Source organism: Ambystoma mexicanum, chromosome 9 (genome assembly GCF_040938575.1).
Source record: "Ambystoma mexicanum isolate Mex_15411 chromosome 9, UKY_AmexF1_1, whole genome shotgun sequence".
NCBI classification, from domain to species: domain Eukaryota; kingdom Metazoa; phylum Chordata; class Amphibia; order Caudata; family Ambystomatidae; genus Ambystoma; species Ambystoma mexicanum.
In genome coordinates this window covers 321,162,619-321,177,185 of record NC_090931.1, presented here as the reverse complement: position 1 = coordinate 321,177,185, position 14,567 = coordinate 321,162,619, and the positions used below count along the sequence as shown (strand labels likewise).

The following is a 14,567-nucleotide window of genomic DNA, read 5'->3' as shown; positions in this document are numbered from 1 at the left end:
GTTCATACTCTAGTATTCGAAATGGCAAAAGGGGTATCACAGTTCATTGAGATTAAATGAAGCCGGATGAGACGTGCACGAACAGGAAGGTGACATCGCAGTACTCGTCTCCTCCTCGGGTGAGACCACAAGTTTGTAAGAAGGGATCATCATCAAGTTGGGTCCGATAATGGGGGTGGGGGTGGAGTAGTCGAAATGGGACTGTTTCGTTGTTCAAGAACACTGTCACTTCCTTCGAAACCCCCAGTTGGGCTTCAGGAGAAGAGGTTAACTGGTTTGTTCGAGTTTAAAAATGCAATCACTGAATCACGCGCCGATCCCCTTAAAGACATCTCCTCCCTCCTCAAACTCGATTGGTACCTATCACAATTGCGCAAAAAGCAGAACCACCCGCTGGGTTAAAACTCAAAATGCTTACCTGGAATATCCATGGACTAAATAACAGGACAAAGGCCAGCAACTCAGGGGCATATAACAACAGACACCGTCCACACATCTCCATGCTTCAGGAATGCATTGCTTTGCGAGAAACTAACGAAAACATTTTACGGCAATGGGGCAAAAACAGACACTATACAGAATATTCGTTCCAGAATAGAGGTGTTCTTATATTAATCCACCCCTCGCTGGGATTTTCCACTGAAAAAAGCAAAATAGAAACGCTGGGCAGATTTGTCATAGTATGGGGTGAGGTGGCAGGTGAGAAACTAGTACTGGTCAACACCTATGGCCCGAACGTAGATGACCTTGAGTTCTATATCCATCTACTAGATGAAATCGGTCCCACGCTAGACACATCGGTACTCTGGGGCGAGGGGGGGAGGACTTCAATACTATCCTTGATGTAAAGGAACCTCACCAGAGCGGCCACTATTATACATCAGACCCTGGAGGAATTGGCCCTGACTGACGCATGGAGAGGGATTCATCCAACTGATAGACAATACACGTTCTACTCTTCAGTACATGACACGGAATCCAGAATAGATTATTGGTTCATCTCCTCTCCTTTAATTAATACAGTTGACCACTGTGAAACCCTCCCTCGCACACTCTCTGATCACTCCCCGGTCACAATTGAGGTATCCATGCACAACATTAAGTGCCCTACCCCGCGATGGAAAATGCCCCCAAATATATTCAAAGACCCGAACATTGTAGAATCGCTACATGTGGACATGGAGGAATTCTTTCAATTGAATAAAGGATCAGTAAGCAAATGGTCCACCGTATGGCAAACATTCAAGGTCTGAGTGCGGGGCAACTTAATCTCCAGAACCACTGGACTCCTCAAATCCGTCAGAACAGAACTAGATAGAACAGAAGCACACCTGACGACGCTTGAAACCACCTATACGGCAACACATGATAAGCGCACACTGGCTGATATCAATTCCTATCTTCAAAACTTCAACGACCTAACCACCAAGGAGCAACAATACATGGCTACGCCAATCAGAGCCCGTAGATACGGAGAAGGTAACAGAGTGGGACACCATCTGGCTCGCCTATTACAGAATACACGCAGCCACTCCCCAATCACTAGTATCCTGTCAAACGAGGGAATAGCAGTACATGGGGAAGAAGACATTAACACTGAATTTGCGGACTACTATAACAATTTATGTGCCAACCATGACACACGCACGCAGGAAGAAATAAAACAATATCTTAGCACGATCGACCTCCCCAAACTCTTGTTAGAAGACACCCGGATCCTTGAACAACAAATCACAAGTGAAGAGATTGCCGAGGCGATCAAATCACTAGCAGCGGCCAAAACCCCAGGACCAGACGGCCTGAGTTCTGAACTCTATAAAACATACTCCACGATACTCGCCCCAGTACTAACCCTAGTGCGGGAGGAAGCCATGAGTTCTGGCTCACTCCCTGACACAATGACGGAGGCAGTCATAACGGTACTGCTGAAACCTAGACGCTGTGCACACGAGCGCTCCTCCTACCGCCCACTCTCCCTGATAAACACAGACGCTAAAATATACGCAAAAGTACTTGCTAACAGACTATAGTCCAAAATGACCACACTAATACATCCTGACCAGTGCGGCTTCATCCCAACGAGGTCCACAGCTCTAAACCTACGCAGACTATTTGGCGTCATGGCGCAGATCAAACAGGGGGTCCAGGCGGTGGCAGTATCATTGGACGCTGAAAAAGCGTTCGACTCAGTTTCATGGATATACATGTTTGAGGTCCTAAACAAATTCGGATTCGGCCCATACTTTAAACAATGTGTTAGACTGCTCTACAAAGCACCCAAAGCTAAGGTCCTAACAAACCGCACGCTATCTACCCACTTCACTCTACACAGGGGCACTAGACATGGATGTCCATTTCCCCCCATTTTTTTCGCCCTCACGATTGAGCCGGTAGCGGCTGCGATCAGACTGGAACAAGTACTCAGGGGCATAAAGATGGCCGGCACCTATCAATCCATCTCACTATACGCAGACGACGCACTATTGTACATTCATGAACCAGAAACAATTCTAGCACCGACATTGGCAGTGATGGAAGACTTCACTGCACACTCCGGCTACAAAATCAACACAACTAAATATGACCCAGGCCACGATCTGTCCGACACAATCCTATGGTTTGAGATGGGCCCCCGACCATATCAGATACTTAGGCATCCTCGTATCTAGAGACAAAATCTCTTTATATATTGATAACTATGAATCCACACTACCGACCATCCATGCCAAACTCCAAATCTGGACTAAACTTCCCTTATCACTTGCAGGTCGAGTCGCAGTGCTCAAAATGGTAGTGCTCCCTAAACTCCTGTATATCTTTAGCAACGTTCCAATATGGCCAGGCAAACCGTTCTTTGAAAACCTACACTCTATGGCGGCCACCTTCATATGGAACGGCGGAGCTAATAGGCTGAAATGAGACAAACTAATAGAACCCTACGAAATGGGGGGCTTCGCCGCACCCAACTTTGAACTGTATTATCAAGTAGCGCAGACACAATATGCAAAATACTGGCAAAATCCCACCGAAAAGAGACCACATGTCCCCATAGAACGCCACTCGGTTCGTCCATCAGACCTAAGAGCAATAATTTTCACGAAATCTCACAGAGACGAGTGTAAATGTGACCCTGCGTCTTGCACAATCACGGCATGTGCCGCAATCAGCTCCAAATTGAAACACCCTATAACTCACAAGCCCCATTATGGAACTTTCCAGGCATCAAACCAACATACGACATTAGCATAAAAAGAACTGGCTCCCGGAATACAAGTTCAAAATCAAAGACATGTTCCCAGACGGCAGATTCGTGACTCCACAGGATTTTGCGGAAACAGTAGGGAGAAACCAAATTGTTACCCTGTAATACCACCGTATGAAGGCAGCATTCAAGAAACGATGGCCAACATTCCCACTAGAACCGCCCGAACACCCATGCTATCAAACATTGTACTCACAAATAGGTGCAGGGGTGTCCATACTATATAACATAGTTCAAACACACACGAAATCGTCCAACAACATCAAGGCCTCATGGGAAAAAGACATGGGGGCAACAATAGAAGAAGGAACATGGTCCAGGTACTGTCTCCATACTAAGCAAGTGTCACTGAATGCAGGCCGAAGACTCATACAGTTTAAAATACTGAATAAACTCCATTACACCCCAACCAGAATGGCAAAATTCCACAAATCTACATCCGGAAGCTGCCCGAAATGCAACACCACCTCTGCGGATGCGTACCACATGTACTGGGCCTACCCCCTGATAGCCAAATTCTGGCGTGAAGTTGCTAAAATCCTAGAAGAGATAACACAAATCCCAGCGCAGCTCAAACCTCAAAAATACCTCTTCAGCGATATAGGGAAAACTTCAGAAAAAAACAGGAGACTGTGTAACGTGGCCTGTGCAGCAGCCAAGAAATGTATTCTACAAAATTGGAAGAGCAACCATGCCCCACGCACAGAACAGTTCATTAGAACTGTAATGTACATCAATGAATGTGAGGAAACTTATGTAGGAATGGTAACCCCTCCCTGTAGACCGAAGGATATTTGGTCTCCGTTCAGAACATATTTTGGCGCCACCCCACCGGACATGGAGAACTCTGATAGTGAATGAACTCATAATAAAACTTATCAATCCATAACCACAGAACAATCAAAAGAAATGTAAGAGGGAATTTGAAGCATGTGTGATGTGATATGCAAACCAAAAATAAAGTTTAAAAAAAAAAATCAACAAACAAAGTTCACACACTCTTTAAATCAGTCCAGACTAGCTCAGAAAATCTGGAAATGGACCCTCAAGAGAGACATTTTCCTCATGTGACCACACGTTCCGGGGGGACACAACTGCCTAGCAGACACACTAAGCAGGAACACAAATCAACCCTCGGAACACGAGTGGGAACTACATTCAACCATTGTAGAGAACATGTTCTCATGATGGGGGGGGGGGGTCATCCAGCCATAGATATGTTTGCCACAGAAGAAAACGCAATGATGCCACACTTACGTATCCAGGTTTCTGCAGAAGTGATCAAAGGGGAACTCACTGTGGATCAGTTGGTCAGGGATATTTGCATACACTTTTCTTGCATTCTTGAACAGAATAATCCACAAAATGCATCAGCAGTACTTGACAATGATCCTAGTTGCTCCAATGTGGAACGTCAAATATGGTACTCCCACCTACTCAGAGTGTCAATTTGCCCACCAATGGATCTAACCTTCCCTTACAACATGCTGTCACAGAATCAAGGGTCAACCCTTCATCCACAGACAACCAACCTAGCTGTATGGCTCCTGAGGTCATAGAGTTCGGCCATCTCACCTAGCGGATGCATGGAATTATTAAAGGAAGCACGTAAACCTAACGCTGCTACTTTAATAAATGGAAACGATTTGTAGTATGGTGTACAAAGTCAAATGTAAACCCTGTTGACTATTCACCATCTGACATAGTACACTATCTACTTCACTTGTTGGACTCAGGCCTGGTCTTTAATTCCTTAAAAGTCTATTTAGCTGTGCTATCGGCATACACATCATCACAAAGCAAGGTTTCATGGTGGAGGATTCCAGTCGAGAAAGCCTTCATCATAGGGGTCAAAAGAATAGATCCTGCTTTGCAAATCCACCCCCAGGATTGGATTTAAACATTGTTCTAAGTATGCTCATGGCTCCCCCTTTTGAGCCTATGCATAAGGCACGACTCAAAGATCTCACTTACAAAGACGCATTTCTTATAGCTGTTGCTTCCATAAGAAGGGTAAGTGAGCTCCAGGCATTGTCCAATACAGAACCTTTCATCACAATACATAAAAATAAGGTGGTCTTAAGAATGCACCCACGTTTCGCACCTAAGATCATTTCAAAATTCCATGTCAACCAATCTATTAAAATTACCAGTGTTCTGTCAGGACCCGCAATACTCTGGAGAGTGAGCACTCCATACACTAGATGTTAGGAGAGCTGTCATGTACTACCTCAACAAAACATAGCCAATCAGGAAAACAGACCAGTTCTTTATTTCCCTAGCTGCCGGAAGGGAAGGGGACCCTGTAAAGGCAGCCATTTCTAAATGGATAGTAAAATGCATACAGCAGTTCTACAGGTTATCCAACAAGGAACTACCATTTATACCTAGAGCACACTCTACATGTTGTACAGGTGCCACATTGGCCTCCATTGCAAATGTTCCTTTGAAGGCAATCTGTGCAGCAGCTACGTGGAGTTAAGTTCACACTCAACATTACTGTGTAGACACACAAGCAACGGGTGACTCTCGGGTGGGACAGGCTGTGTTAAAACATTTGTTTTCCTCTTTTCCTTCCAACAACCCACCTGCTTCTCCTGGTACTGCTTGGAAGTCTATGCAAAGCATGTTTCTAAGTAGATCCACAATCCTCAGAAGACAAACATTACATGCCTGTAATCGTCTTTCTGATGCTTGTATCTGCTTGGATTCACATGCGCCCAGCCTTCTCCCCTCATTGGGAGTAGAAGGTACCTAGGCAACCTCTTCACATTTTTTATCCTTTTACTACACACTTCATGCAACCTCAGGTCACAAATAAAACAATCTGAGGACCTTGACGCGTCACAGAAGGGATAGTATTACAAACACACCCTGTCAGTGTCCTTTTTTTATTTTGAAAACCAATCATGAAATACTCTGCACCAGCCACTAGATATTAGTCTATGCAAAGCATGTGAATCGAAGCAGATACAAGCATCAGAAAGACGATTACAGATATCAGACACACACAGACACACACATGGTGAACTGAAAGTGAGATCAACCACACTTAAAAAAGTAAAAATAGTTCAAGATAATTGAAACAAGTAAAACTATAAGCAGTAAAGTGAAGAGAAAAGTGCAATGCAATCAAGAAATATATACACTGCCTTAAGATTATAAGACCCTTAGATCTTAAGCAGTTCTTCGCTAACAGCAAGGTAGGCCTATTACCTTTAAAACAGTCACTGTTTCAGGAGAGTACCTGTCTAGAGAGTTTGACGTCTTAAGTCACAGGACAAGTGTTGGCAAAGCCAACAAGTGAGTACACGTTCCAGATGTAAGACACTTAAAAGGACTGTAGGTAATTTAATGCACTTTAGCAGTACTCTTCCCAATCCCACCGTACTAGGGGTTAAACTGGGGGGATCCTTTGGCCACAACTCCATTGATTACAACCAGGCAAGCTAGATTTAGGGAGTGGACTTAATGCCCATGCATTTCCCATGGCGGCAGGGGCAGAAAACAAGTATGCAAGATTGCGCACTGAACTCAGTTTTCCTGAGTTGACCCACCCCCAGGTCACTCACTGCCATGGGGCCACTCGCTTCTTTTGATAGGGGTCCAAGGAGTCAATGATGCAGTAGCTGGTTATGGCTTTGGGACTGGGTCTGGCTATATAGCGCTACAGCAAGATAATTACAAGATTCTTCCAGCAGGACTGCCCAAGCACCTCAGGACAGCAGCCACAGCAGGTCCCATGATATGAGCAGACCCCAGGGCATGACAGAGGTGGGCTGCAACAAAGTTACCCAAATCAGGGTGGCAGGCAAGGCGACACTCGTAGGGCAAAGACGACACAGCTCCAGGAAGAAGCAATCTCTTCATGCAGGAGAGCAGCTACAGCAGGAGAGATGTCTTGGACCACAAGCTTTATGGCCTGCGGCGTCCCAAGATGCAACTCAGAACTGTGATGGATGCACTGAAAAAACTGTGTGTGAAGCTCAGCAGCCCAAACAATAACCCTGGGACATGTCTGACAATTTTCGGGGCTGGTTTTTGGTGCATGGGCCCAGACAGGTTGATCCCAACAACCCAAGGGTCAAAGTACCAACAAGGATCTTCTTGGATTGTTGCAAGAGATGCAGGGCTTCACCAGGTCTTGGTTGCGGGCACTGCTGGTTGTTCTCAACAGCAGTCTTTCGGTCTGCAACACAATGCACCTCTTTTTTCGGGTTCTTGACTCCAGTTGGCACTCTCTGGAATGGCTGCAGGACTCCTAATTTTATCCCAATGTCAGGCTGGGAGTTCCTCAAACCATCAATTGTAAGAGACTGCACCATTCAAATGTGCAAGGGGTGTGTCCAAGCATGGGCAACCTCTTGCACCGCATCTGCCCAGAAACAGTCACCCCCTGGCTGGAGTAGGGATTCGGATAAACAGTCCCGGCCACTATATGCGGCCAAGGTGCACACACCTCCACTTTGTCAAGCTGGAGCCCACGAAAGTGCATGCCATCTGGCATTTCCTGACCCGAGAGAGCAGGAAGAGGGCCAAAGGACAGGGTGAAAACTGCATAGCATGGCCATTTTGAGTATGTGGTGAAAAAATAAACCTGCATGCAAGTACAATTAAAAAATGTAGAAAATAATCCACTGCCACTAGCCCGTCCTGAACGCATCCAAAAAGGTAACACAAATGAGAAAGTGGTACATACTACCCCTCATGCACTTACCTGAAAGGTGGTGTGTGGTACAGTAAAGCAACAAAGGAATCTTGCACAAGCCCCTGCATTGGTAACCATTTAGGATTATCAGTGCCCCTAAAAGAAGTGAGTTTAGCAAGGAAAGTAATGCAAAAAGATTGTACTTGCCTCCAAATGTTAGGTAAGCTTTTAAGCCATAGCAGAAAGCTGGAGTGTCCATAGATGTGAATTAATAAATAATGAATTGAACTTTTTGTATCGCACTTCATGCCGTAAACCAGCCGCTATGCGCCGGACAGGTATTCCCACCCGTGAAGCTCTATGTTGTCTTGCTTCCAAGACAAACATGTTACCCCTGTGCTTAATTGAAGGACATTTGCAAAAAGAAACATTTTTCCTAACAAGTGGCAGCAGGGACCCAAGTACCAATGTGTCTTGCCACACACTGGAAGTATCATTTTCCCTGTTAGCAGCCATGCCATCAATGACATGCAAAACAGAAACTACTTATAATTCTTTCTGGTTTCTGTCATGTGAACAATAACTGGTCCAACCCATCATTCTGGTTTCTGTACCCCAGTGAACAAAAAAGAGGGAGCCACACATGTGATGTCATCAATGAGATTTGTGATGGTATATTTGATGTCATGGGTGTTAGTCCTTGCAGTGCACACTGTTGGCGCATGTTATGGATGCTTAGCTTACCATAACTGGTGAATTTCGGTTACCCGCAACCATAATGTTTTTCCATTGAATTTCATAGATTTTTGCTAGTGCAACTTAACCATGACATCCCTTTAACAACGTTTTTTGTTAGTGAATTTCATAGGTTTTTAGTAGGGCACTGTAACCAGAATGAAAACTGAACTGTGAATTAAATGGAATTGAGGAGGCCATGAAAAGGCCTAGGAAATTGAAGTATTTGAAAAATATGAAACCGCCGGTGAGCAGGCTGCAAATTCCCAGCAGGGGAGTAAACTGGGCATTTGATGGCAAGTTATGCAATGTGTTTGAATGGAATGAAATGAAGCCTTATATTATGAATACCTAACTCAAAGAAAGCAAGTGTGATTGAATGCAATATGAATTGCCAGCAGTTGATAATATTCCCTTATACAAAGGAACTGTGAATTGCATAAACCAAAGAAAACAGGCATTGGCAAGTGCCATAAGAATATAAAGAACTGTGCATACTGAAAGAATAAGCAATGGCAACAGCTTTAAGAATATCTGAAAGTGTAACAAGTGAATGGTGGCAAAACAAGTCTTGAGAGAGTATCAAGAGGAAAACCCAATACCACTGTGAAGCTGAAGCAGGTGCAGTGTAACTGTGAAGAAGAAGCATGTAAGGTGTGTCGGTTGTGTGACCTGAAATGGGTGGACTGTGTGGTCCGACAACTGCAACTAGACCGATTACACCCATGAAAAGCCAAGAAAAGCCATGTGACTCACCCGTAAGCTTGTGTTTGACTGTCAAGGAGAAACGTGGGTGATTTGATATTAATGAACTGAACTTTTGTGATATTGGTCAAATTGATGAAAGGCAAAGCTTCCAGAAAAGTTTATGGGTTTCCTAAAGAATTGTGTTAGTTTTGGAACATTGAGAGACTTGAAAGTGTGGGGGAAGGTAACCCCTCTTTTTGACCAAGTGAACCAAACCCGAATCTTGGGGAAGGGAAAACCTCTTTTCCAACCACAAGCTGGAAGAAGCTCTGAACTTTAGTTTGAACACTTCTCATTTTGATGCTGACATGTTACGCTCACCTGGTATCCACAGGGACGCCCCCCAGCCGGGTTACTCGCTGGTATTCTTCTCAGCTTTGCCCTGATGTGGTCTGCGGGGAAGGTTCTGCCTTGTGGTAGAATTAGGCGTGCTCTCCGTCCTGCCTTCTTTGCAGGGGCGCGTTGTCTTTCATGGGCGAGTGTGGTCCAGTTACTTCACTGATGCCGGCCCGTTTGATATTGTTCAGGTAGGTCTTATTGCTGTTCTTTAGTTTTGTTGCTATCCTGCATGCCTTTCTTTGTTTAAAATGTCTCTTTTTTTCTCCCTTAGGTATGCAGAGCTTTAGCACGGCAAACTGGCTTGGTTGAGCCCCGCTGGTAAATGTTGGCGCATTAAGAGCGCTATGATGCAGTAAGTAAGCGCTATGCGCAGCGCTGCGAAGGCTTACCTTTGCTAACCTGTGTTTTCCTTCCTTGTAGGTCGCGGTGTTCTTCAGCGCGAGTGGAATGTCCGGAGTGATGCCAGCCGAGAGGCGACCAGCCAGGTAAGCCTTTTGAGCACTTCGTAATTTGTAAATGTCTCTACTGCTTTCTTTAATGTTGCCTCTATCTTCCTCTTTCAGGTTGTTCTGTCGGGGAGGTGTGCAGATTTGAGGAAGCTGTTCTCAGTAGCTGGGAGTTTTTAAAGATGAAGACTGCAGGTGAGATGCTGCTGCTAATGATGTTCCTTTTGTCTCCTTGCAGGTTCAGCTTCTCCGAGGTTCGAGGGAATAGCTGGACACGGTGAGCATCACGCTGCAAGCTGCAAAGTAACGTGAAGCGTGTTGTCTTGCTCGGGTGTGGTTTAAATAGCCCCAATAAAATAGTCTAGGAAAAGTAGTCCCTAGGCTACCACACCCAAAACACTAGACCGCATAGCTTGGTTCTTAGGAACTAAGCTATGTGGATGCCTCCATGTTGGCTGACAATTATGAAGTAGTTCCCAAGCACATTGTGTATTCATGGTGTATGAACCTGGCGCCATAGGCAATAGCAGGACTGGCACCATGAGGGCTTTTGAAGAGGATGCCAGGCTCTAGAGGCCCGAGTCCTGCCTCCACCTGGCCAATGGGTTTGCCAGAGGGGTTTTGGGCGAGGGTCGTGACATGACATCCCTACACGTTATATTCAATTAGTTGTGAGGGCAGTATAGGTTTTGGACTCAGACAGATATTTGCTTTGGACTTCCTGACAAAGACTCTAGTTTCATTTAGGTAGGGAAATCCCACCTTAGTGTTGGTCAAGTTAGGTATTTTCACAACCTTCTTTTAATACGAATACAAGTTTGTGACCCAAGTTTTACTCGATTGTCTGTGTCTGTTCTTAATGCCTTCACAGTGGCGAGACTCCATAAAGCAGTGCCCCCTTATAATCATCATCAGATTTGTGGAAGACCTGAACTAAATGGAGGTGCTTTATGTGAAATGCCAACTCCACTCCCCAGCATATTTGTAAGTGTATGTTTAGACATAGTGTATGCAGGCTGCTAATGATTTTGCAGCTGATGGATATGGTCCCATACCCTGTGGTTAGTCAAACCATCCCATGATTACTTGTCAGAGAGTGAGCAGTTTTTTTTATATCTTTGTGTTAGCCGATACTCCTAGCCTTTATCAGTGTTCTGTTCCACTAATCTACTGTCTTTGGGTGGTCCTTTGTGTGTTTCATTAGCTTAGATGCAATATTTTCTATCTATCTCCTCTTTAGAGGACTTTTTCTAATGTTACGTTCTCTGTTCCCATAATAACATTGTTGTATTATTACACTGTCCCACTGTAAAACCGTATTGTGCAGTTATGGCAATAGCACTCACCTGCTGTTTTATTGGTTTCTGAACTAAATGAAATGTGTACAGTTTGTGTAAATCTTTTACCAATTCATAAATCATTTGTGTTAGACTAGATTTAGAACTAAAGGACCATGATGGAAGCACACCACTATGGCTTGCAGTACAGTATATCACAGTCTCTTCGGACCAGTCAGTAAATCCCTTTGATGATGTCCCTGTAGTGAACGGAACGTCATTTGATGAGAATAGCTTTGCGGCAAAACTTATCAAACGAGGAAGCAACACAGATGCACCTGACACAGTAACAGGTAAACGTGAGGTTTGTATTCATGATAAGGCGCATGAGGTGCATGCAATGATCAAACAAGAACTTGACTGTACATTTAGGTACTTTTCATTTTTCATTTGCGCCAAAGTGAAAATACACTATAGGTGAGGGGACCCCTATGTTCAGCTCTATAGCCATTTGGTACACGTTTTGCCTCCCTAAAACTAAAAACATTCTGAAGAACCCGTTAACCGCCACCAATTGGCCTATACCCATCTTAAGCTGGTGCGGCATAAGCAGAGATGTTCCCATCGTAGCTAGGTGCCTTGTGTACAATGCCTCAGAGTGAACATTTTGGTAGGTCAGGTGTCATTATCTTTGTCCTTATTCGGGTATAACAGTGTTTTGTTACAGCAAATGCTCTGCTTATTTTATTAAAGGTAACCTTATTACATCACACAACCTAAGGGGAAAGGTTAATGTCAAAAACAGGATGTCAGGAAAGCAGACCTTTCATTTTGTGCGCTTACTAAAAATTAGAAGATAATTCCCATAGCTTTAAGGATAGTCTACATTTAGGAAACTTTTTAATTTTTTTATTGTGATATAGTCAAAAAAACACCTTCCTTAAAATTTGACTTTTCACAAAAGAACATGTACCAAATAAAACAAACATATACCTGAAACAACTGAACACACTTTTCATAATATAAACAGAAGTGCCTTAATAAAACATTTTCCTTTAAAAAAAACAAATAAGAGACACAAATAAAATAAAAGAAACAAATAGGTACTGATCTATATAACAAAACGATTCAACCGAAAAATTAATTATGATTAAGACGCGACAATAACAAATCAAATAGTGTAATTGCTCTCTATTCTTTCAGGAGTTTTAATAAATTCCACTCCTTCAAAGGTTTTACTACTTCAATAGTTAAAACTTCATTACCCGAGGGCAATCTATGCCAAAAACAGTCCATGCTCAGCCATCAGTTTCGAGGAGGCAATCTTGCCAACATTAGGATCCTCAACTCCAAGGTCCCAAGGCAATCAATCAGCAAATGCCTCAGGGACTGAGTATTTACACCCCCACAATTATTACAGCCCGAGTTAGGTGTACCTAGAGAATCTCAGATATGCTTAATTTCCAGAGTTGGTAGAAGATTAAGTCTAAATCGTAAGAAATCTGCACTAATAATTGGGTCCAGAAATGTTGTCAGGTGTGTTGGCATCGTAGGCCTATGAATATAGGGTGAAATATATGAATATAGGCCTACAATGCCAACATGTCAACTAATGTAAAGTTAATGTCATTTAATGTAAAAGAAGCAAACAGCCTGCAAGATCTCATATCGGTGATTGTTATAATCCAATCCATTTGTTTTAAGAGCTCTTTGGCCTTATCCAGATTTTGATTCAGTATGGCTTCCTCACAATCTGCTTCAGCTAGAATTTTAATGCGGAGGTTTTCCAAATTATTCAAATATTGATTGGACATGCCCCTTAGAGTTACTAGAAGATCTTCATAAAGGGAACTCGGGTGAGTGGCGGGGACAGGGGGAGGTCAAGATCAGCCGGTATTGAGGAATCCAGCTCCATTCAAGACAACGCCCTTAGTGATTTCAGACCCAGCTCATACCTCAGGCTAGCTATTGGCACACAGTTGGGTAAACTCAACACCCGCCTTCAGAGAATACCCTCCAGCCTCTCCCAATCGATGTAATAAGATTGGGGATTAGTTACTAGACCATAAAACAAGGCTGGGACGACCTTATCATTATAATACCTAGTCAGGGGAGTCCGAGAGAATTTGCAGCATTTACTTAAGATTCTCTTTATCTGAGACCCTGACAGCAGTAGCTACCAACCCAGTATTAGGGTAAGCTCTTACTATAGAATCAAGGTATGTAATCTCTTTCACCACTGGAATTCTTTGATTATCCAAGCACCAACCGAAGGACTTGCTTGCCCTTCGAGAGTGTTTGAAAATCGAAATTCTTGATTTATCTGGGTTGGTCTTCAGGCCATTCATCTCTGCATACGTTTGAAACGCTGTCAGCAACCTCTGCAGGCCAGTCAGGGTCTTGTCCAATATTACAATATTGTCTGCACATGCAAGCCAACTGATGTTAATAGTTCCTAGTTTTAGTCTGGCCAATGCCTCGTTAAGTAACCTTTTACTAAATCGTCCAAAAACAGCTTGAACAAAAAGTGAGCTAATATACAGCCCTGCTGAACACCCCTAGTTATTACAATCAGTTTAGAGAGGATCCCAGCACTATCAAGTCTAACTTGCATATCTGTGTTGTTGTAAAGTTCAAGGAAAAAAGAAAAGGATTCAACCTAGGAATCCTCCCGTCCCCTGCACACTTTTGAATGTTTGGATCAAGTCCAATACTGTTATTTTTATACATCAACAGAATGTTTAAGGAGTAATACTTCATAAAGAGAAATGTCAATAGATAAAATTATACAAAAACATTTTTTATATCACAAATAATGTGATTCAATTCTTTCGAAATAAAATTTACAACATAAAGAAGCACAAATGGTATCAAAAGATCACATCAAGTTTAGAGAGAAAAAATGAAAAGCGAAAAAGGATTTTTTCTGAAGAAAGAGATGTATACATATGGAGTCCAATTCACTTGGCGACGCATTTCGAGGATGCTTTCCTCTTCTTCATATGGCCCAAATTGGATTCTTAACACAAAGAGAAAACATTCATTCAGCTGCTTGTAAAAAACAAAAACTATTATTCAATTTCAGTGAATTATACAGTTACATAATGTACATA

General features: G+C 43.3%; 1 protein-coding gene across 4 annotated transcripts in view; it reads left to right on the top strand.

Annotated features, from left to right (window-relative positions):
- The window catches only part of ANKFY1 (ankyrin repeat and FYVE domain containing 1), a 912,707-nt gene that overhangs the window by 499,104 nt on the left and 399,036 nt on the right, over nt 1-14,567 (top strand). For all 4 annotated transcript variants that reach the window (XM_069614723.1, XM_069614722.1, XM_069614721.1 and 1 more), the window contains one exon: nt 11,608-11,807. In XM_069614723.1, the coding sequence (XP_069470824.1) occupies nt 11,608-11,807 (200 nt within the window). The remainder of the gene's footprint in view (nt 1-11,607; nt 11,808-14,567) is intronic.